We start from the raw sequence: 24997 nt of genomic DNA on the forward strand, positions 1-24997 counted from the left end.
AGACATCCCTCATTTGTATGCAGAGGATATTCAACAGGTGCACATTCATATGGACAAGGGCTCAAGCCCTTATCGAGTCCCGTGCCGTGAAGCACACCTTCTGTTCTTTCTCGTAAAATTCGAGGAGAAACGTGAGTTTCTGTTAAACAACCGAATACTGCACAGTACCATCGTAAACAAGGCTAGAATTTCCTGCCCGCCCGCTTGAATTCAGTTATGTTTACAAGAACCGGCCTCAATCATGGCTGCTCAATCCCACAATGCAACAGTGTGTGACGTAGGTGAAACACACCTATAAGGACAAGAACAAATCGGGCACTAAACGCAGTATTTTCTTTAGATGTGAGCTGGGATTGCAAAAGTGGATATCGCATAACTGCGTTGTAGGTGGGTCCAGGATACGCTATAAAATATTTCGTAATTATCATTTATAACCTTAGTTTTTAATGTGTTCCAGAGTAAATGGTAATAGGGGTCATTTTAAGGGAGGTTTGCATTTACGACTTTGTTTCCCGAGTTCTTTGCAGCTTTTATTTGGAAATTTTCATTTTCTCAAAATTTTCTCAAAATTTGTAAATCTGAACATCCTTCCGCTTTTATCAGGAGGTGGAGCAGGAAACAGGAATCAGTGTTATCCCATTTCAGAACATTCCGGTGAAATGCCCTGATGACAGACCTGTGGATTTCTGTGCATTCAGACTCTTGAAATGACATCTGAAACACCACCCTCCACACACTGTCCCCAGTCCTTCGAAAGGAATAGGATAGGATTCCCATGCCCGTTCTCCAAGAGTGGAAACTCTGGTGTAGGGCGATAGTCCACAATGCTGGTGGTCCAATAGAAAATGACCATGGTGGTGTGGCAAGGCATTTCTTGAGGTCAGTACACCTTAAAGTTGTTCTGATATACACCGAACAACCTTCTGCATGTTTAGCTTTTTCTTAATGCTAAAATAATTTGTACATTATTACATTTACTAGTTGGCACTTACCTTTCTTGTGTGATCCCAACTAAACTTTGACCATCCACCTTCAACAACTGATCGCCTGCCTGAAGCCTTCCATCCTGCAAAAGATGTCAATTTGATCATTAGAGGTGCACAGCATTAAGTACTATATGTACTCATCAAAAAGTAAATAGTAACATGCACAGTTTTAACATAATTTAAGAAAAAGTACTTTTGTACTTGTAATTATTTTGTGATTTTCTCTTATAGCTCATGACTTCTCTATATCACTGGGTAAATTGTGACAATAAATACTAATTATATCTGATTAGATTGGACAGGGGAAAGTGGCATCCTGAGCAGCTCAAGCCCAGAACCATTGGTAATGAGTAGGGCCCGGGAGTTGAAGACCTATAAATTGCCAAAAAACCTATAAAAAGACCTAAAAATGTCAAAAAAAGGATCCAAAAATGAAAAAAAAGACGTATAAATGTGATCCAAATTAATTAATAACTTCAGTTTTAATTACATATTTAATGAATAAAAAAATCAAAAAAATCTGGTGGTATGGAACACACAGTGCAAAAAAACTGAAAGCTTCAAAACAAGAGAAAGTTGCCACTTACAGCGCGACCTTCCAGACAAGTTACGGTTAAAGGACCTTGTACCGTACCTGCTTCAGTCATGCAAATATGTTTTTCTCTCGTTTCAGGGATGGTTTGAATATATTTATTTATTTCATTTGTTTTATTTCTTTACTACAGAAAGGATGTTTAAGAGGTGATGAACTGATGATGATTCGAATTGAGAATGGGCAGTAAAAATGTAAAAATGTAATCGAAAGAAGGTGAAGTTGCAAAAAAAAAGCTGCTAAGACCTAAAAAAAGGCTAAAAAAGGACCCATAAGCCCAAAAAAGGACAAATAAAATCCACCTTTTTCTGGCCTACAATGACCCAAAATGAACATATATTATGTTGGGCCTCGTCTTCGGACACTAGGAAAAAAAAAAAAGGGGGGGGATTTTTCCTCAACTTCCGAACCCTTGTAATGAGATTGTGAGTCAAACATTGAACAAGCTTAGTAATCAGCATTACTACTCCTTGTTAAAAAGGAAAGATATTAGAAATATGGGGAGGAAGTATTTACGTACAGTAAAACCTCGTTAATCCAGACTAATGGGGGATAAGTTGACCGGTTTAACGAAAGTCCGGATTAACTGAAATAACTTAAAAGAACAGTAGAAAATGCATTAAAACTCAGTTTATAGCAACAAAACATGTTTATTATGGTGTATTTAAAGGGCATAGGCCTAAATACACTATACAGTAGAGTAAAATGTAAATGTACGTATTCTTAGCTGTGACGGGAGCAATATGACAAATGTGATTGTTGACTTCTAGCCACATTTAAAACCTTCCATTCTGCTTCTCTCTCTTTTCCCCCTGTCTGGATTAGGCAAGTCTGGATTATCAGGGTCTGGGTTAACGAGGTTTTACTGTAGTTTTATCAAAAACATTGTAATTTATTGCATAAATGGTAGTATAATACTGGATTATTAACAGGTATATTGTTTACAGTAAACTACAATAGTATTCATAACCAAATGCCAACATCTGAGTCAACTTGAAGGGGAGAGGCACTTTCTAGCTCCTTCCAAATACCTTAAGGGGGGTAAGGGGGATGGGGAACCTTCTTGTCCAAGATGATGAATCAATTAATTTTTTAATAATTTCATGTATGTTCCAGTTATGAGGGTTGATCAGCATGCTCTCTCTGCCATTCACCTAGAAGGCTTTCTCAGAGGCCCATTTAACTACTCTTATTTTTCAACATAGTCCCCTGCAACTTCAATGCACTTTTCCAATCGGTACTCTAGGGCCTCAATTCCGGCCCGGACAAAATCTTCCGACTGCTCCTGAAACCATTCGTTTACAGCATCCAGCATTTCAGAACCTTCCTATGAATTTCAACCAACTGAAATTGTGCTTTGTGTATATCAGCCACTGAAATTTGATATGTGTGAACTGGCACATTGTCATGCTGATAGAGGATACCCCCCCCCCCTCAAGCTTTCTGTGCCTCTTCGTTTTGATAGCATTTCCTACTTTTTCAATTAGGCTGGCATAGTAATTCCCTGTGACATTGGTGCCGTGTTCAAAGTATTCCACCAGCAGTATTTCGTTTACATCCCAAAATACGAAAGCCATTTGACTGGGGATCAAAGTGGTGCACCCACATTTCATCCATTGTTACAAAACTTTGAATGAACTTCTCTTTATCGGCTCTGATGAGGGAGAGAAACTACTGATATTTCACTTGACAATACTGCTTCTGATCTTGCGTGAGCATTATCGGTACTCATCGTGCTGAATTTTTTTTGTGTGCAAATGTTCTGTCACTAAATTCTTACAGATCTCGCCTAAATATCGGATAGTCACGCAACAGTCACCCATAACAATATCATGGACTCTAATGATCATTTCTTCAGTCACAACTGTCATTTAGGGTCCACCAGCATGCTCATCTTCACACGACTGCCTTCCACACTTGAATTCCCGACACCACCTTTTAACCATGACATATGAGGGGGGGGGGGGGCAGACTCCCCTTGTGTCTTCTTTATATCATTATATAAATGTTTGTCTGTGACAGATTTTTCTTCAGCAAATATTTGATGACTGCACGAATCTCCATTTTCTCCACCTTCTTTGGAATGCTTACACCTCTCACACTTCAGTCAACAGGAAAACAAAAACAAAAAGCATGAGATCAAAGAAACTTGGCGGGTGTTCATGACTAAGATAGGCCATGCAGCACACAAAATACTTTTTCCCTACAAGAACTGGAAGTATGTCAGGAGCAGAGTGTGCTGATCAACCCTCGTACCTGTATCTATTCACTTAGAAAAAATAATATCAATAAGTTTATACTTCAGCAGTTAAAGATGGTTATTAGAACACTATTTAATAGTAGGCATCAGCCTTAGCACCTCCTACCCTATGCTTCCTGCACACCCAATCAGCCATGTACACACACAACCTGTATATATTCTTGTATATTTTTTACAAAACGTCGCTTTTTGTAACATTTGGTTAATCACGATGATGTTAATAATTAAGTGAAATTCATAACGAGACTCTCAGATACTCAATCCAGGACTTAAACTTGGAGCCTTTGGAGTGGGATTCATAGTCGATAACAATCTCTCTTCGCAGAATCTTCTGGTAAGTTAACGAGATTAATTTTTATCCTTTCTGTTTTTGTGAAATTTCTGGTTACATCAGATGACTGCTTAAATTGTATTGCACAAAAATTATTGAATGCTTATGGCCTAAGCATGGGCGTCGCCAGAAATTTTTGCAAATGGGGGGGGGGGGGGTCGGGCAAATGATAAAAGTTAAATAGCAGAAAAAATAACAATGAGTAGTATTAGCACGGTTATAAACGTCATTATACAACAATAAATATAAACTAATAAAAACAAATGTTATTCGAAATAATAATAATAATAACAATTATTATTATTATTATTATTATTATTATTATTATTATTATTATTATTATTATTATTATTATTATATACATGTAGAGACTCGATCCACCAAACAAGTGAATACCAGCACAACTATTTTCCAATATTTCTTTTGCATTTTATGTTGTTAGGATCTGAAATGCATTTTGATATTAACTTTTGCACGACCCGTTCAAGAAAAGGCTTTAAATGTTAGGGGAAATTTTTGTTCATAAAATTTGTTGTGTGACTTCTCACCTACAATTGTAATTATTAGAATTTTGAAAACTGTGGAACCATTTGTTCTTTGGATGAAATGGTAGAATGTAACATTGTTGCTTTATCTTCACTCAATGTTTTCGATCCAATGCATTTTTACTTAGATTATTCTGTTTGAATGCTAACTGAATTAACTTTATTTCTGTTCTTAACATAAAGAGTAACAAACTTTCGGCTTTCTTGAATCTTTAAATGAACGATGTCAATTTTCAAGGGGGGGGGGGGTCACCGACCCGTTCGCCCCCCCCCTCCCGACGCCCATGGCCTAAAGGCTTGCCAAAGTTTGTTTTGAAGTCCTCTTTCTGATCATAAAGGCTAACTCGGACTGGTTAAAAAGTGGGACCCAAGCCAGTGTACAGTCACGGACAATGCCGGGTTGTAACGATTCCATTGAATGTCCATGTATTCATTACAACCCGGCAGTGTCCGTGATTGTACAATAGTACGGTGGAGACCCAGGACTCTTTCATTACAGGAGGACGGCATTCCTACAATTGAGAAAACTGTGCTGCTTATGGTTCTTAATGGAAGCATGGATCTTGGATTGAAGTAAGATAAAGGCGTAGAAGATACTTCACCTACAGGTACGAGGAGGAAAATTGTCCTAAATGATTTACTGATGCTGAAGATAACTGAGCCATGTGCTTTGCGGGGACGTAGCTGGCTGACGTGTTTGGGGGGGACTAAATCTGAGTTTTTAAAGTCTACTTTATGCACAGAAAGGCTAATCGCGATTGGACCTACAGTTTAAAGTACCTACTCATAGCACTTCGCTCAGTAATGCAAAAATATTCCTTACCCAAGAAATGCCGATGTTAAGGCTCCCGATTGACGGTAGGTGTGTTCTAGGTCTGTACAAAAATCGGGCACTTTGTTCCTTGATGCAAAATGCTCCGACAAAAGGTGAAAAATCGTGGGAAAAAATCTGTTTACGTGTGGTTTCATGTAGCTGTCGGAATTATTCCCTTTTTTGTGTGTTTTAAACACAAAATGTGTTGAAATTCATGGAAAATGTCACTTTTGTACAAAATTCGCATTATTTCGGGATTTCGAATAGATGAAATATGTTGGGAACATGCCACCATACATATATAATCACTTCCTTTTTTGCAGTAATTAATATTTTTCGGTGTTTTTTTGCACATTTGTACAAAACCAATCTCCCTTTATATAGTGGTAGATTTTTAATAAATAAATTAATTAATAAATATGTATGTATGTGTGTGTGTATATAATAATTATTATCATTTAACTTAGTCTATGTCCTGAGAAGTACAATAACTAAAAAGATTAAACCGACTGTGATCTGCATGCAAAGTTATTTAAAAAGTTGGTGTTCATTTAAAATTTCCTTGCATGGAAATTATTTGAGTGGGACCATGGGGATGTTTCGGGGGTTAGTGCCCCTTAACCACGTCTATGAGGGTTTGATTCAGTGAACCAGTAGGACTAGAGGCTTTATTAAACATTCCTGGTTGGAAATGTTGCGAACAGAGGAAAGAATACTAATTTTTTTTGTGATGATATACACACTAGCCATCTCCTGCTTCAAAGTGGCCGAGAGTGAATGAAAAAGGGACAGATGAGAATCGAAAGAGAGAGAACAAAAGACCAGTGAATCATCCACACACCACAACACACTCCCTAAAATTTTCAGTCACCGCCAATAAAAATGGTACACCTACATCCTGAAATACTCGCTTCCCTGCAAGGCGTTATGTGTGTTGCCTAACTCTACGGCGATAAATGGATTTAAATAGCAAATTTTCAATGGCAACTTCTACAACCGCCGCCAGAGTTAGGCAACACACATAACGATTTGCAGGGAAGCGAGTATTTCTAGGTGTCCCATTTTTATTGGCGGTGACTGTACACACCCACATGGAAAATTCTGGATAAACCCCTGGGAAAGACTAGGCGATGGAGATGGGGAGAGAGGGAGGGGGTGAGTGGGAGAGAGCGAGAGAGAGAATTTAGTACAACAAAGATCCACAAGATAGGCAGGAAGCAAGAAGAAACGGATTTTAAAGACTTAGGAAGGCGAAAACATACAAGATACAAAATAAAATAAAGGAAGAATGCGTAATTATTTCTGGCATATTTCAAGTAAGGCCAAGTGTCCCTCTTTTCCCTGTGTGGACAACGAGGGTACTCCAGATTAGTAAATGCGCTTTCTTAATGGCTTCAGTTATACGTACCTCGAAATGCTGGGGAATTTCTACTTCACATGGTCTCTTGGACGTTCTGTCCTTTTATCTCCCACATGGCGAGGGTCATACAAGGACATGGCCCAACAAAGACCCGCTCGCTTACTACCAATTGAGGTTCGTTGTCCGTGTTAGGTTCCTGCTACATGTCTTGGTATAGAAACGACCATAAAGCAGCCAGTCTGCCCCTGCGCAGATTGAGAAAATACAGCCGTGCCCTTTCAATCAAATCATACGTTTTTGGGTAGTGACCACGAGTAACATAGCGCCACGATACCCTTGCTCTCGGAAAATATGCAAACTAAGCACCGCGACAGGTTAAGTTTGCAGCAGATTTTATGTATTAATCCGCGCGAGAAAGGCTCTCAGAATCTCCCGTGCCAGTCTCGCCTCAACCGCCGAGCTGTTGATATCACACACAGTGAGAAAATCGGCATTACTGCAGCAGGAACTATGTTCTGCGCGCACGGTTGGGCCTACATATGCGAAAAGTTGCTGCAACTTAACCTGTCGCGAGGCTTAGTCGCTTCCATTTAAACATGCGACACTAGCGCCACTGCTCCTAGGTCAGAGATATAAATATGGCGCCAAACCTGACATGCCTAACCTATCCACGTACGCTTTTAATTGCTTAAATGAACAAAATTTAACCTGCTTAACATATTTACACGCTTATTTTTGCTACTATACACGTATGCCTACGTGGTCAGGTTTGGTGCTCTTAGCATATACCTTCCAAGTTCCTGAGGCCGTCGCTAGCAGTTCGTTTCCAGGTGATTTAAACATTCGACACTAGCGCCACTGCTCCTAGGGCAGAGATATAAATATGGCGGTGGACCAGTAGAAATACAAACTGTAGCATAACTTTTACTAAGATGTAGGGGGAACTGTAGCATAGCTTTTACTAAGCGCAGATGCAGGGGGAACTGTAGCATAGCTTTTACTAAGCGCAGATGCAGGGGGAACGATCATCTGTAGGAGAGTTATCCAGAATTTTCAAGTAGGGGGTAAATGTAAATTTATCAAGCCAAAACCACAAGGACATTTAAGTCTTTTTTGTAGTGCCAGGGTGGAGAACTCGAACCCGGGGCTCATGGCGACATAACGCGTTCTACTAACTACTCCGCCATGGAGGTGGCCAAATATGTTTATTTTATGTGCGTTTTTCATGCGCAAATATGGTTACACCTTATTTTTCAGCCTAAAACGTAAGATGTTTGATTTTTCACCTCGTGCAAAGATTTTCTGTATGACCACAGTGCTGTACTTTGGTTTCTGTTACTAATAATATAAATAAAAATGATAGCATAATCAATAAGTTATTTGTATAAACTAATAATATTAAACTGTGGTTATTCCTAGTCTATACACAGGAAGATGATCCTACTCAACACACCAGATGTCCCCTACCTCCAGATTTCAAAACATTCATAACCATTAATACAAATAAACGATATCAATTTCTGGGTAGGGGTCGACAAACCTGTTCGACTCCCCCTCGCGACGCCAATTAACTAGTGTGTGCTGGGAGCGTGCGGATAAATCACTGCTCTTGTGCATGCTGGCATAACGAGGAGAATGTTAAGCAGTTTGTTCAATCCTAGGGTAACCATACATTCCGTTTTGACCGGGACAGTCCCGTTTCAGAGGCGTGTCCCGGTCGTCCCGTCAATATTATTAAAAAACACTGTCTGTCCCGTTTTATAAAAGTCTGGGAGTTATCTTGGAAACCAAATCTAAATTTGAGACCTATTTCATGCTTTAAAAAAAAAAATGTCGATGGAATTTTTACACTACCGTAAAGGGAACACCGTGGCAAAACAGCTTCATGCATATATGTAGTTTCAATATGGACCTGTAATAATTTAAATTCCTGCATCTTGCCACAACTCAAAAGACAAATCTCGCATTGTGTGGCAGATATGTAGGGAGTTATATGAACGATTGGTGAATGAATAAAGTTTTTCTCGAGAAGATTGGTTCTTCTGATAAAATATATACTTCTGGCACTCCTCAACTTCAGCGTAGGATTTTTTTGATTGATTGATTGATTTAGTTTATTTTACTTCGCTTTTTGTGCCTCTTGGCTAATTTGCGAAGATGGGGATGAGTGATGAAATGATGAAATTGATGAATGGACATTCACAAACAACCAAGCCCGACCGGGATTCGAACCCGGGACCCTTGGCGCAGCGTAGGATTAACATCAAAGGTTGACCAGAATGAACCAGAAACACCATGTAAGGCATACCGAGATTAAAATAATTAATACCTTTTGACAACGAAAATTATATTTCACTAGCTGACTGCCCGGCGTTGCCCGGGTATTTATTTATCCCAATCTTGTATTAGACAGGAAAATAATGAATTCTAACTATAGTGTAAAATGTAACTAATTTTAAATGTGTTCGTGAATGTCACCAATTAGCTTAGCGACTCCAAAAACTAATCTAGGTCATTTGTGGCATTTCATTTTTCACCCCCTCTCACCCCCCACCCCCATGCCGATAGGTGATGAACTTGGGAGTTGAACCGCATTGGGAGTGTCACGAAAACTATGGATTCCATTCGCAACACAGCCTGAATGTTAGACAACCCGAGAAACACTATCGTTGCATAGTCACAGATGTCTGTCTGTGCGGAATTTAATATCGGTGGTTCTCGATTATTTTTACATGTCACCCCTTCCCACCCCTAGGGGTGCCAGGGGTGTCTTACCCCCACAGTATTTATTTCCAGGTTGCAAGTGATAGATGTACCAAGCTGGGTTGAAATCGCTCCAGGCGTTCGAGAGTTATTGCTGAACAAACAAACACACACATATACACACATACATACATTTTTATATATAGAGAGAAGAGATTTATTGTTTTGTGACGTATCATTTATGTGACCCATACTTTAATAAATAATAATAATAATAAGTTAATAATAACAATAATTTTATAATTACGCCTAACCGATTTTTCAGGAGGGGTGGGGTAAGCTGACCTCCTTGGTATGTCCCGTTTTTTGGGTCAAAATATTATGGTCACCCTATTCTATCCACAAGTCGAACCTGATACCAGAGGGCTTGCCACTGCAACGAGGGGATTATAAAATTTGGGCCCCCAGTTTTGTTATCAAGGTACTTCCACTAATTGCATGCTCTGTATTAATAACACTTGTAAACTTTAAAATATAGAGACATCTGATTAAAAATTATTCATTAAACTTCTTTTCTGTTTATAAGCGCCATTTGCACTGCATTTTGCCACACAGGCCTAATACCACACACGCACCAAAGAACCAAAGGAAAAGAAACCGACACTACATTACGGCAGCCACACTGACAGCGAACTGAGAAACAAGGATGTTGATTTCAACCGTCATTATCCCTCCACTTGACTTCCAATTGTTGGTCAAAATGTTTAGATTCGTTTCTTGAATCGAGGAACAATTGTTTACATTCGTGACTTCCGAAAATAGGTTATAATGTAAGAAGTTATTTAAACGCTAGAAACTCCTTCCTTCTACCTTCATGTAATAAAGGTCTCCCCGATGGCGTAGTGGTAACGTCGTCGCCTTGTAATCAAGGGTTTCAAAGTAGTTCGAATCCCACATTAAACTGTAGGCCCAGTCCCGATTAGCTTTACCGTGCATAAAGTGGACTTAAAACAAAAACTTAAACAAACTCAAGAACTCTTTCATGAAATAAGCAAGGAAAAGGACTTGACATCATATTTTATTTTGCTATTATCACTATATTAAGGAATTTTAATAGTCGATGGTCCTTTGTCACTTCTGCCCCTGCGGCGCTTTATTTCTGTGTTGCCCATAGGCTATAGCCTATACAAAAATCCTTCCCTGCACTGTAAAGCCATTTTCACACAACATATTCCTGGTTGCGAGAGAACCTCTTCATTATTCACCGCCAAGAAGATTTCAAGCAATCGAAATGTTAGTTCTGGCAACCAAAAGACAAGCAGTGCACTGCATCGCAGTATGCTACGTTTTACGACCAGTACGGACGCAGGCCCCAGCCCCTTTCAACCACATGCTCCCATTTTTGTTCCACTATCCCAACACAAGCTCCAACTAGAGATTATGTTTGTTTTTAAGTCCGCTTTCAGCTCAGATAATCTCATCAGGACTGCAATATTATGATACAGAACAGAAACCATCTTGCTCTAAATATGCAACAGGGCTGTTCATTGCCGAACTTTTCCGGTAGCGGCGCCACGCTCGTCGTGGCCCTAAAGAATTTCGTTTGTCATTTGGTTGCCCTAAGCTTTACATTGGAGCGTGATGGGATTTCTATTCGAACCTTATTTTCACCGAAGGTAAGAATTTTTCGTGTAAATCGACAATAAAAATGTGTTTAGTAAACCTGACATAAACAAATAGTGTGCAAATTTTAGGGTTCTTGAGTTCCAATATCTTTTCCGTTGTTGACGATCATCTTTCTTTAAAATTCCAAATTTACAGCACTGATTCTATCACGTTCCGACATATTTATGAGGCTAAGATGAAATTAAACTGGCAATTTAATATAATAACATAATTCAGCGTCAAATTCCCCATGTATTTAAATGGGAGAACAATTGCCTATCAAAAGCGTCAAGACACAACTACCGTGCTGCCACCTACAATAGCTTTCGTTGACCAGTCCCATTTGCACTTGGTTGATGTCATAGTATCTAACTGAAAAAAAAAGAAATAAAGAAAGGGGGGGGGACATTTCTATCGAAAAGTAAAGTTGTACTTACCGCATCTGCAGCTCCTCCCTTAACGACCGACTTTATGTATATTCCTAGTCTGTCTTGCCCAGCTCCCTGGAAAGAAAAAAAAAGGTTCTTCAGAACATTTTTGCGTTTCAACCGCACATGTATGACATGACACACGACAAATATTTATTTACACATAAAGGAATGCGCTTACATTCTACGTTTAGTTTCGCACTTTAAAAAGGTGACAGACATTTCGGTTCCATTTACTCGTAAAGCCAAGACAGTCCTTCGAAACTTTCTTCCCCAAGTCTCTGTTTCCTGTCACGAGCCAACATTAGCCAGATGTTTTTTTCTACCTCTCCACCATGTTGCTATATCCCAAGCTCCTCGCTGCATTTAGCCACAACTGTTTTCAGAAACACAAAGAAAGGAACGATCACACAATCAAAATAAATCACCCTTTTTCAAGTGTATAATACATTCTCAAGTGTAAGGCGGTGGAAGTACAGGAGAGGGGGGTGCAATAAATCTAAAGCACCATTTTTTCGGGATACCGGACCAGATACTTGTTCAAAAATATCAGCAAAAAGAATGTAACATTAAGGTCAGTGGCGGCGGTTGAGTTCCAAAACTAGGGCGAAGGATAGTTTACATTCCCTTGTTATATAAAGTTTGGCATAGTGCGGGGGCAAAAGTGGGGGCTCGCCCCCTAATCACAGCCACTGATTGAGGTATGTATATCGGGGCTGGACCTACAGTTTAACGTGTAATCCGAATCACTATGCACCTCAAACGGGTATCGAACTCGGAGCCATGTCTAGGGTTACCAGACGTCCTCTTTTATCCGGACATGTCCTCCTTTTTAGGTGTCTGTCCGGCGTCCGGGCGGATTTTTTAGAAATCGGTAAATGTCCTCCTTTTTTTGGAAAGAGTATAGCATCTACCGTAGCAAATGTGCTGCATAGAGAATGCTTCCACACATAACGATCTTCATATCACTGAGGTGCGTAAAGTATTCTAATAATGCTCACGTAGCACCTGGGAGCTGAACACGAACACTTTCATGGCTGAGTCATTAGTAGGGTGCGGATATATACGCACTAAATCCTCTCAAATAGGCACCCTAAAATTAAAAGAAGGCATTAAAATGGGCAATGAATGTGAACTTATTTCAATTTTCTTACAATACACAGTTATACTGTATTAGTACTTCAGTTTATACATAAAAGTGTGCTAACGATAAACAAACTATACTCTTTTGATCGAAATTCACATTTGCTGAGAATCGTCAGTTAAAGTAATTCTCACAAAAAGAGCTTGTGCTAACGCTGTGCGGATTTGAACGAATGATGAAAAAAACAATTTTCATCATTGTGACAAAAAAAATGTAAACAGTGTTCCAATTGTGACCCTCAAATCGGGCGAATACCAGATAACATCAACAAAGCCTTCTCCAATGTAGGAAAAGCCAAAGAAGGCACGTAAAAAAACTGCAAGAATTGCAGAATAGAAGTCTTTTTGGCACGATTAAGCGAAATAGGCACTAACCCTCAAAATAGGCATTTATAGGCACTATAAAAATTCGTTTTCGGACTGGAAACACCATGAAACGAACTTTAAACATTAAAGCCTATGTTTTACTACAAAGAAATAAAATAGGCAAAATTCCACACCCTAGTCATTAGTATTATTCTAACTCGTTGCTTCGCCCTTTGAGACTGCAGGAACTCACGTAGTCTGTAAAAGTAAAGTGCTCCCCTGTGCTTTGCACCAGCCATGAAGGCGTATGGGGGGGGGGTGGAGTTAGGGACCCACACTTCCTTGATCACGGTCGAAGGTGGGGGTGATGTGATCAGCAACAAGCCCCTAGCCGCCTTTACCACCCAGTTTCCTCCAGGTATCCACTTAATACGACACTGGGTGAGCGTCGGAACCGCTTGAACCGGTAGAAAAAATCCCGGATCTCCCCCCCCAAGGATCGAACCTCTCTCTCGCATGGTAGTCAGACACCCTAAGGTCTGAGTCTGTGCAGTTCCATTTCCATTGATTGATTTATTTTACTTCGCTTTTCTGCCACTTTTGGCTAATCGCGAAGATGGGTATGAGCGATGATATGATGATTTTGATGAAGGGACACTCACAAAGAACACCCATACCAGGCCCGGGATTCGAATCCGGGACCCCTGGCGTTGTGGCGCGGTATGCTAACCACTCCGCCATAGAGATCGGACAGTTCCTTTTCGAGTTATTCATAGGCGATACAGAAAAGCGTAGCGAGAATTTTGATTATTAAGTAATATTTACTTTCATGAAATAACAAAGCGAAAGTGTAAATTCAACAATGATCTTGCAAGAAAATATCCGGAAGAAACGAATATAAGGTAAGTGTAAGGTGGCTGTCACTTTCCCCTGATGTTGAAAGAGTGCTAGAAATGTTCCTGGCATTAAAATCATATTTCTTGAAACAATCTAAACTAACCAAAATTTTAATTCTGTTTTTGGAAATAAGTTAAAATAAATCTTACTTGTTACATTTGCATTCACTTGTGGGGATATTTCCTCCTAATATCCAAGAATGAGAAAAGGAGTAAAATTCTGTGCTTCAAATTGTAGATATTCTTTGTCATTTATTAAATAACAGATTAGGAGATCATCTGAAAAGGGTCTGTGAGCAAAGTGTTTGTAAAGTTTTAATATTGCTTAAATTATGAGTAATGGCAAATGTGGTGCTATTTTCTACGGTGTCCTCTTTCTTATGACTTTGTCCTCCTTTTCGCCATGCTCTGTACTCTATTTTGGATCTATGTGTCTGTCGTCTGACTGGCACATGGGAGACCCGGGTTCGATTCCGGCAGTTGGTGATTTCGATTGGGGATTTTTCAAGCAATATCCCTACATGAACCGGCTCTGGGGTTCACCTAACCTCTAATAAATCGGTACCTGGGGAGGGGTGTGTTAAAGGCGGCCGGAACGTAGTGCTTATCACATCAGCTCCACAGAACCTCCACATGTCTTCATGGTGTATCAGGGAATAGCATATTATTAATACACTTATTGTAATCGAATCTATCTTCATGTAAGCTCCGTGGAATTAACCCAAGTCGTCAAACAGTAAACAAGTGTTTTGTTTATTTACAACTCTTTCGGAAGCACCCCCCTTTCGCTTTCTCAAAATACGCCCTTGGTCACACTGAACCATGACGTTATCCCGCTAGAACTAGGCTCCAACCAGGGCTTCATGTGATAATCCAGGGAGTCGCCGCCTTTGTCCCCGCCAGTCAGTGACCCACATTCTCTCACGACCCCTGACCTTAGCCTCTCTTTGTTTCCCTCCCCCGATCCGACGAGAGCACGGCACGTGACACACTAAGCTGGAACAATCGAACAACGGTCAACTTGGTAGCTCGCTTTTCGAATGCACCGTAACGCACGACTCGCATCCAGTTTGTCCAGTCGGTTCGGATTTTATGTTCTGCCCGAGGGCTCTTCCACATTTTGGGGCAAATTTCCGAGATTTTTCCCAGCTATATTCAAGACCACCTAATGGGAAGTTCGGCTATGCCGGATTTATGTTAGGAAGTATTTGGCCATGGGTCAGGGTGCGACAAAAGTCATGTGCACCTGGCGAGACAATACACACACTCGCACGAAGTTTTCCAGCACGCGTTTACTTGATTATCATCCAAGATCTGAAGAGAGCTGCCGCCACGAATGTGGATGGGGATTAACAGCGGGCGAGTTGTTTTCGTCCAATCACACTCAACCTTCAGCCAATGGGCGCAGCTGTCATTTTGCTCGTCTACTCCACGTGGAGTCTCAGTCACATGACTGTGGATATGCTGTTACCGTACTTTGCAACTTCAATGTGGAGACCGTGGGAAGGCGGAGGGACAAGGTGGAGATGTGGAGAGTACATGTGTGGCAACACTGTGGGTTGAATGTGATTGTTGCAGCTGGTGGGCGCGCTCCGTGGACTTCAAAACCAGCCGGTCGTTAACGTAGCTAGCGCGTCGACTATAACCGGCACCAGATACTGGAAATGCCATTACATGATCTGACGATTGATGTGTATGTGCGATATCTCGAAGACGCGTGATTGGGTTCATAGGGACCATAGAAGTGGCAAGCTATTGTGACAATGCCCTGCACAAGTGGCGGCGATTGGGTTCCAAAACTGGGAGGGAAAAAGACAGTTTACTTACCCTCGTAGATAAGGTTTAGCATAGTGCGGGGGCAACTGCCCCCCCCCCAATCGCCGTCACTGCCCTGCACCCATTCGTCGGGCACTTAACTGGGAAGGCAGGGGTTCTTCCTCTACGTCCCACACAGCTCGTCTCTTTATGACGTTGTTGACATGATTGGAAACAGGATTATTTCAAAATACATGCGGCCTCCATGTTTGCCCAACCTCACGCCTCCACAGTATTAGCTGTGGGGTTTACTGAACCGTTTACAAGAACATTCCGCGTTCTCCCTGCCAGAACTACAGGAAGTAATCACCATTTCTCCATTGGAACTATCACGTGTCTTCGAAAACGTGTGAAAGCATGTCTAGCATTTATTGCAGCATATACGCTTGTATTTGCTATGCGTGTATAGTCTTGCCAGGGGCACAGTGACTTTTGGCTCACCCTGTAGTTACTTTGAGCACGTCTTGCATGATGTGTGGAGAATGGATTAAAACACGTGCTTTCAGTCTGGTGTTACTGTTCCCATACCGTGCTAACCAACAGCGTCCGCAGGAAAGGCAAGCAAGGCATTTCAAGTGTCGTCTCCTCAAAAACACTAACACAAAAATGGCACTACTGCTTTCTTTAAGTTATCCGACAGAAAACATTGCAAGAACGAATCTTTGCGCATGATCCCATATACACAGGATCAAAAGCAGTGGCGTGCGATGACTTTTATCTTTGGGGAAGCACCCCTAGAAAAATCACGTTTGCACACTCGTTAGAAATTTCTGGATAGAAATGTCCCTTTGCTTTCAATGTTTGCCAAAGTTAGTTTTCAATAGATCACCTTCATGCATAATATGTTATTCTTCTGTCAAAAATCATAGTTTTGTGTTTGCTGTGCTCCCAAGCTTTAAAATGTATTTTTTTTTTTTAAATTTTAAACGCTGGTAATGGCATTATACGGTACAAAAACAACTGTAAGCAGATATTTAACCGTACAGTTTGCAACACTACGACAGATACAGCAACAGACCTTGCTGGTGTACTGCGAATGCATTTCATCCCCTGCCAATTGGGGAGTAGGTATCCTTCATACGGAAGCTGGCCTGTTATTAGGTGGTTCAAGGACACCTAGACCCATTTTCATGTCTTGCTTCCTCTGCGGAATACACAGATGTTTTGTCAAATCAACACAAGATGGTGCTAAGAGTTTCCATCTCGTAAATGAAGGGATTGCGACAGGAAGGACTACAAGTTCATTCTTTTGAGATGGTAGAAAATCATTCAAAATTCGAAGTAAAAAAAGGTATTTCGCAGCTGTCATGCTGTGGGCAACCACTGCAGCAGTCTTGTTGTACTGGAAAACACGCGCAGATTAAAATTATTGTTTCCAGTAGCCTAGTACAGTCGAAACGAGAGAAAAAAAGTTGTTGGTCTTGATGCCTCTGCAAAACTTTATCACCCTGTATATTGATGAAAGTGCTATACAGTGTCAAGTCACTTGTGAGCGTTGCGCAACTGCCCTACTGTTCGCGACGCGAGTTAAAATCCCTCTCTTCCCACAGCTTCCCCGTTACAGAGGAGCGAAAGATCTTAACTCTGACTGGAGACCCATGGTTCCGCTCTGGAGCGCAGGGTTTTTTCCTCCAGCATCCTTATCCGGAGACAAAACACAAAAGCTATTACGTGTGGTAATAGCCAGTTTCCGGAGCTGTAACAAAGTATCCGGAAATCCTATCACTTTTCTTTCTCTATTCTTCGAACCTAATTATCACGGGCGGCACGGCTCGTGCTTTTTGTTACAACGTTCCAAGGTGATTATTTGTTACGCAGTGCATCGGGAACTGTCACTCGAAGGAGACAAAACTGCAAGAGATATTAATTCTAGGGTGTTCCGGGCAAGGCACATAAAGTCGCAAACTGCGATTTTCTGCTGCTTTCGTTTGTCACACTGAATAAATTAAATAAAATATTATATAATAATTAATATATTGGTGTGTAAATATTCTAATCAGCGAGATCCAACATGTATAACATGTCCGTACTTCTTGCTATTAAAATAATGTCTGCTGGAAAGTTGCATTTTATTAACGTTAGTGCTTTTTTCCCCGAACAGCCTATAATTAGTACTGAAAAGCCTATAATTAGTACTCAACAGCCTAGAATTAGTACTGAACAGCCTATAATTAGTACTGAACAGCCTATAATTAGTACTGAACAGCCTATAATTAGTACTGGACAGCCTATAATTAGTACTGGACAGCCTATAATTAGTACTGGACAGCCTAGAATTAGTACTGAAGAGCCTATAATTAGTACTGAACAGCCTATAATTAGTACTGAACAGCCTAGAATTAGTACTGAACAGCCTATAATTAGTACTGAACAGCCTATAATTAGTACTGGACAGCCTATAATTAGTACTGAACAGCCTATAATTAGTACTGAACAGCCTATAATTAGTACTGAACAGCCTATAATTAGTACTGGACAGCCTATAATTAGTACTGGACAGCCTATAATTAGTACTGGACAGCCTATAATTAGTACTGAACAGCCTATAATTAGTACTGAACAGCCTATAATTAGTACTGAACAGCCTAGAATTAGTACTGAACAGCCTATAATTAGTAAAGAACAGCCTATAATTAGTACTGAACAGCCTATAATTAGTACTGAACAGCCTATAATTAGTACTGAACAGCCTAGAATTAGTACTGAACAGCTTATAATTAGTACTGAAAGAATGATTTTAAGTAATATACGAGGGAGAGTCAAATGAAAACCTTAATTTGTTTTTGTTTCTTATCTAGATTTCTGTGTTTGCTTCATTTTAGCACAGACCTATTGCTGATCTACATATATGTTCAACTTTGAGTTAGTGCCTGTATGCCTTAAGGAGAATAAGTCTTTGGGGTCCACGTGCAGTCACTAATGAGCCACTGCGAAGGCCTTTCCACTTATCTGCCTGCGAACTGAGGCAATTGTCGAACTTTCTCGTCCATTAGTAAACTTGCTGGTGTGATAAGCATGCATACAAATATTGAATTTTCATTTGCCGAGAAATTTCTGTAAGTTTTAGCCTGCAGAGGACAATAAACCACTCCTCTTCACTGATGCAAGTGTGTAGAGGCTTTTTGAAGTTCACTTGATTAGTGTTGCAGCCTTGAGTTGATACTTCATGTAAATTTGAGCTGTATGCAGTCTGTCGTATAATTTTTGTCGGACGTACAATGTTTTAATTTGACTCTCCCCTCGTACTTATATATTCAATATAATCCCTATTTTTTCTCCCAACACAGAGTCAACTTTAAAGCCAACTGCAGCAAATCCTCAGGAACAAATCGCTGAGATTCAGTTTATGGCCAGATAAAATCAAATCCGGGAACAAAGCAGTTAGAGTGAGTGGAAAAGGTTCAATTTGTGACCAGACCAAAATAAAATACAGGAAGAAATCAGTCATACAAATATCTAAGACAAGTATTAACACAATGGAATAGCTAACCCCTAGATATGTATTAATAATGCCGGTTCTATTTTCATGGTGTGATAAAGCAGGCAGGCAAATATTAGTATAGTATTTCTAAAATATTATACTCAAGTCACTTTTATGTGAACCGACGAATTCTGTACGAAGGATGCAAAGTGGACATCAAACAAGTAATTCGCAAAATGTTGGAACTCATTACCTTGAGAGCCTCCCCGACAGTGCAGTGGTAGCGACTTCGCCTTGTAATCAAGGGGTCCCGGGTTCGATACCCGGTGGAGGCACAAGTGGTTCCGATCCCACTTTAAACTGTAGGTCCAGTCCCGATTAGCCTTACTGTGCATAATGTGGACTTAAAACAACAAATCAAAATCAAATCATTACCTTGAAGCACGGCTTTTTATCAGGTCAAGAAGTTGGATTATTTGCATAGCACACGCAACAATGATTGACAGTGTTCCTTGCGTATACGCAACCAGAATATTCACAAGAACTACACAGGGTTGCATAATGAGCAGGATATGAATGTTTTCAAACGAAGAGTGCCATTCGCGTGAAAAATTTGCACCCGCCATTTATACTCTATCCCGGGAATGTCTGGAGCAATGCGCGCATAAAGCGGAGAAAGCGAGTAGGCGGAGCGAACCAGAACATGCTGCTGAGAAGGCTGCAAACTGCCGCCGCTTTCCCTCCTCCACGCAATCCCGTTCCCTCGCACTTGTTCATTAGTCGAGACCTTTCGAGTCTTGCGCAGAGACTTGCTTTCGTTCTCTCGCTCCAGAGATTACCGGGTCAGAGTATACACCCGGAATAAAGATTTGCGATGAGAAGGTGCACGACCTACCAGTCCGATTTATCTTGCAATACGACACCATATTTGATTTCGCACGGAGCTCTCTTGAAGGTCATTTTACCAAATTCACAGATGGTCACGTGATGCCCCTGTGGGGGGCTCATGTCAACCGACCTGATTATACAGGGAGTTTCACAGTGTTGTTCGATTTTACACACATGTACTTACTACACGTGAGCAAATGGACTTCACTTAATGGAACAAGCCCAGGACGAAGAAAAACTGAACTAATATCAGAGTTTGCATTGTTTTCAAGGGTCAGAAAAAAATTATTTGTTATCAAATTGCGAGCCTCGGGCAATTATTTCTGAGAGGAATACATGAACTTTGACTCTCCTTAGAAAATTTTCTTCGACTGTCCACGTCGGCTATCACGCAGTCCCGAGTTCAGTTTCCACCACGAGAGTCTGTACAGTTGCGGACACTTCTGCACCGAAAGTCATCACATGAACCCAGAAGTGTCCGCCACTGTACAAGCGGAGTGAAACAGCGTAAGACGGTAGCAGGCAGACGAGTGGGAGAAGCAGCCTCGAAGAACAATGGCCCTTTCTTTCCAAGAACCTAGAGTCACTGTATTTAAACAATGAATCACCCGGAACTTGAGAGAAAACTCCAAGGGTAAACTTTTCTTACGTAACAAAGGCAATTGCAAGGGGGCCATCACGAAGTTTGTCGACCTCCTGCGAGCTCAACGGCACGTTCCTCCCGAGCGGCCCCGAGCGAGACACGACGCGACCAAAGCAGACACGGCCCCTGGGATCGTCGCCTCCTCACGCGACAGAGACCAGCGCCTCGACACCCGAAGAGCTGCCGCCAGCGAGGCTTTTCTTTCTACCAACTACCCACCGTCACTGTTGTCAACTTGGTTCTCTTGTGGCCAGACTTCGCCCTTTTCCCTTCTTATCTCCGAAAATGAAGCACAAGCACAAACGAAGTTGGGGCATTCCACGAAAAGCGGCCCTACTTCATTGTAATAAAATGAATCAATATAGAAGTTAACATTGTTCTTAATTGCATTAAGGATTAGATGTTTGTGAATGCATTAAACTACGCTTTTCACCAATAAAAGTCACTAGCATCTGCAGTGACAAATAAAGTCAAAATTTGCTACATTTTTAAAGCGTCACGCACGTAACGCACTTTTGTTAATACTTTTCATGCATTCAGCCTCTGCCAACATACTCAAGTTCTTTTCATTTGTAAGCAGACACCACAAAGTACTTCATAATTCTATGAAATCAGTTCATAATGAATATTTTAATCCAATCTCATGTCTAGACTGTTTAATTTTGTGTGCAAAATGTCACACATGTAACGCTGGAACGCCCCAGTTCCAAATCTGGCTCTTATTATAGCGGTGGTGGCAACTTATATGGGCCTGTGGGGATTGAGCCTATCCAATAATTCGCCTGTTATTAGAAATGAAGCCAACGCGCTTAAGAAAAAAAAATGGCCGGCCTACGTGGCGTAGTGGTTAGCATATCGCGCTACGACGCCGGGGGTCCAGCTTCAGAATCCAGGCCTAGCTGTTCTTTCTGAGTGTCCCTTCGTCAACTTCATCATATCATCACTCATTCTCACCTTCGCGTTTAGCCAAAAGTGGCAGAAAAGCGAAGTAAAATAAACCAAATCAATCATTTAACTTTCAAATGTACGTACATGCGTTTATATTGCCTATTTGTGCGATCAGGTAAACGGAAACGAAGTTCCTAAGTGAACCGAAGAAATGAGTATTACAAATATCTACACTATCAACGTTTCCACTCATTTTGCCACATCGGCTATTCCAGGTTTTCCAGTCATACTGAAACGTATTTCCGGACAAATTCCAAATGTTTATAAATTATTATAATTATGTTCAAGGCATATTTTTAGAATGAAAATATGAAAATAAAGATTCCAAATGAAAGGGGCATCATTTTTTAAAGTGTTTCTTTTCATACACAAATCGGTGTTCACAAATACGTGAAAATCCATATTCACCCAGATGGCGTAGAGACAGAGAGAGAGAGAGAGAGAGAGAGAGAGAGAAAGAGAGCTAGAGAGAGAGGAGAGAGAGAGAGAGAGAGAAAGAGAGCTAGAGAGAGAGGAGAGAGAGAGAGAGAAAGAAGAGAGAGTGAGAGAAAGAAGAGAGAGTGAGAGAAAGAGCTGGAGAAAGAGAGAGAGGAGTGAGAGAGAGTGAGTGAGAGAAAGAGAGCTGGAGAGAGAGAGGGAGAAGAGAGAGAGGAGAGAGGGGGAGAGAGAATAAGAGAGAGAGAGTGAAAGAGAGAGAGAAAGAGAGAGAGAGAGAGAGAGAGAGAGTAAGAGAAATAGCTGGAGAGAGAGAGAGAGAGGGGGGGAGAGAGAGAGATAGAAGAGAGAGAGTGAGAGAAAGAGAGTGTGAGAGAGAGAGATAGAGAGGGAGGGAGAGAGAGCTAGAGAGATAGAGAGAGAGAGTGAAAGTGAGGGTGGGTAACGTCGCCTCCTTGTAATCAAGGGGTCCAGGGTTCGATACCCAGTGGAGGCACACAGTGGTTCGGATCACACTCTAAACTGTAGATCCCGTCCCGATTAACCTGTCTGTGCATGAAGTGGACTTAAAAAAAATAACTCAAACTCTATCAAACCGCTATGTCATAAATTCCTGAAAAAACTGATTAGGGTCCCGAAAACGACATGGCAGCTTTCCCGAGGATGACAACTGCTAGTAGAGATGGAGAGAAAACCTGTGCTATTTTATGGGCACGGAGACAAATTGTTGAATTTTAGACAACCTAACTTTATAGGTGCGATTTAGTTCTTCTCCGCTAATCTGATTTGGCACCACTGCCTACTGTTTACCTTCTCCAAAGAGACAGTGCGGTTCCCACGGGATGGATGGTCATGCGCTACCACCAATGGCGTGAAAGATTAGGCAGGAAGAAAGCATGAAGTCGATGATCGCCTCTTTGCTGAGACGAATCAAATGCAAAATTATGCCTATTTCGTGGGCCCAGATTGGGAAGGAACCAGCGTCGTGTGTTCGCATTTCGGTTCAACCAATGAAGGGGGTAACTTGAACTTGGCTTCATATATATTTCACCTGTTTCTCGAAACTTTCATCGGACCCTGTGGCTGAGTGGTCAGTCTCGCATGGAACGCGTGAGTGAGCAGACGTCGTGCGCGCTGCTCCTGCATAAGCGGTTACTTTCCATTCGCGTGGCAACTTTTGTGTCCTGTTGAATAGAACCAGTTAGTAAAATGGTGCTTCGGCGAATTAATACCCTGAAATTAAACTTTCGGAATGTTGCAACTAGACCCTCGACCTTAGACTTACATCGTTGGATTAATGACACGTTGCAGGTAACGCCAGAACAAGTAGTGAGTATAGAAATTGATTTGTATCATAAGTGTGTGTTCCTGAAATTAACTTCGCGAGTGCTTGGTGAACGTTTGATACAGAACTCAAATGGCTGTGTTATATATCACGACGATATCGATGAATATAGTGTTGACATGACGTGGGCAGATATGGATTATGTGACGGTCCGGATACACGTTGTACCCGAGGAACTCAAAGATGACGAAATACGTTCAGTTTTGAGCCAATATGGCAAAATTATCGACAAAATTTTGGACGAAGTGTACACGGGAGAACATATTTATAAAGTTCGAACGGGACGAAAAATCTTGAAAATGTCATTACGTCACCCGATTCCCTCGTATGTTACAATATGTGGACAACGGTTCTGGGTGACGTATCTTGGTCAGGAACGCACTTGTGCTATCTGCGATTTGGGGGGACACGTGGCTGGGAAGTGCCCCCAACGACGTCCTGTTGGGCCTGTGAAGAATCCTACCCTGTATGCTAACGTCGCCAGATTTGGGCCCAATCAGATCGATGCCACTGAACCGGTGATGTCGGCAACCTTTACGAACCTATCTGCGCAGCATACCGAGACCGACACCAATAACTTGGATCGCGCTTCGACTTCGAACTCCCCCCCAAAACAGACGGAACAGCTACTAGTTGAGCCCCTGAGTGAGACCGTCGACGCAAGTGAAATGGAGGTGATAACGGAGGAGTCGACAGACCAGAACCAGAATGCAGAAGACACCCCCATACTGGAACCAGTGAACATGGATCTCGAGCAGCATGCCGACACGTCGGTCGATTCGTCCGACGGCACGCCGGAGCCAGATCCGGGGATATCCACCCCCGAGATGATGGATGCTACAATGAAGATGGAAGGTGCGAACAGTGAGATGCCTATGTCCATAGATGCCGGAACTTTGAAGTCCTCACAGGCTAAGGAAGCGGAATTGCAACTTCAGCGCCGTCGCCAAGACACCTTTGAGCATCGCCAGAAGAAACGCAGTACGTCGAGATCGCCGACCGCGTCGAAGCGATCTCACCCCAAACGAAATAAGGCAAGGAAACCGGCAGTAAATACGACAGTGGACACAGGTACCGGTGATAGTAAGGAGAATAATAAGTAACTTTGACAAAGTATATAGATAGTAGTAATGGTAGTAGTGTCTGTTATATGGTGTCTAGTTCTAATATTTGTAACCAATAACTTAAGTTCTGACAACTCAAGCGAGTGTTATAAAACATTAATGCAAAGCAAGCATATGGAACAGGAAATAATTTATCACGTGGCTACCATAAATATCAACAAACTTTCATCTGAACTGAAACGAAAAGCTCTCATAGACTATATACGTTCTTATAATTTAGATATCGTTTGTATTCAAGAACTAGGTATAGGAAATCTTGATATTGGGTTTGATTATGTAGTATATAATAATAGTAATCATAACTCAACGGGAACGGCAATTATAGTTAGAAATAGTATTACAGTATCAA

The 24997-nt window shown here is 41.3% G+C and overlaps 1 protein-coding gene across 7 annotated transcripts in view; it reads right to left on the bottom strand.

Annotated features, from left to right (window-relative positions):
- Positions 1-24997, bottom strand: part of cno (adherens junction formation factor afadin) — a 446647-nt gene that overhangs the window by 44021 nt on the left and 377629 nt on the right. For all 7 annotated transcript variants that reach the window (XM_083138204.1, XM_083138208.1, XM_083138207.1 and 4 more), the window contains 2 exons: positions 11694-11759; positions 993-1066 (listed from right to left, as the gene is read on the bottom strand). In XM_083138204.1, the coding sequence (XP_082994330.1) occupies positions 993-1066; positions 11694-11759 (140 nt within the window). The remainder of the gene's footprint in view (positions 1-992; positions 1067-11693; positions 11760-24997) is intronic.

This window comes from Lepisma saccharinum, chromosome 16 (assembly GCF_977018435.1).
Source record: "Lepisma saccharinum chromosome 16, izLepSacc3.1, whole genome shotgun sequence".
In the NCBI taxonomy this organism is placed as follows: domain Eukaryota; kingdom Metazoa; phylum Arthropoda; class Insecta; order Zygentoma; family Lepismatidae; genus Lepisma; species Lepisma saccharinum.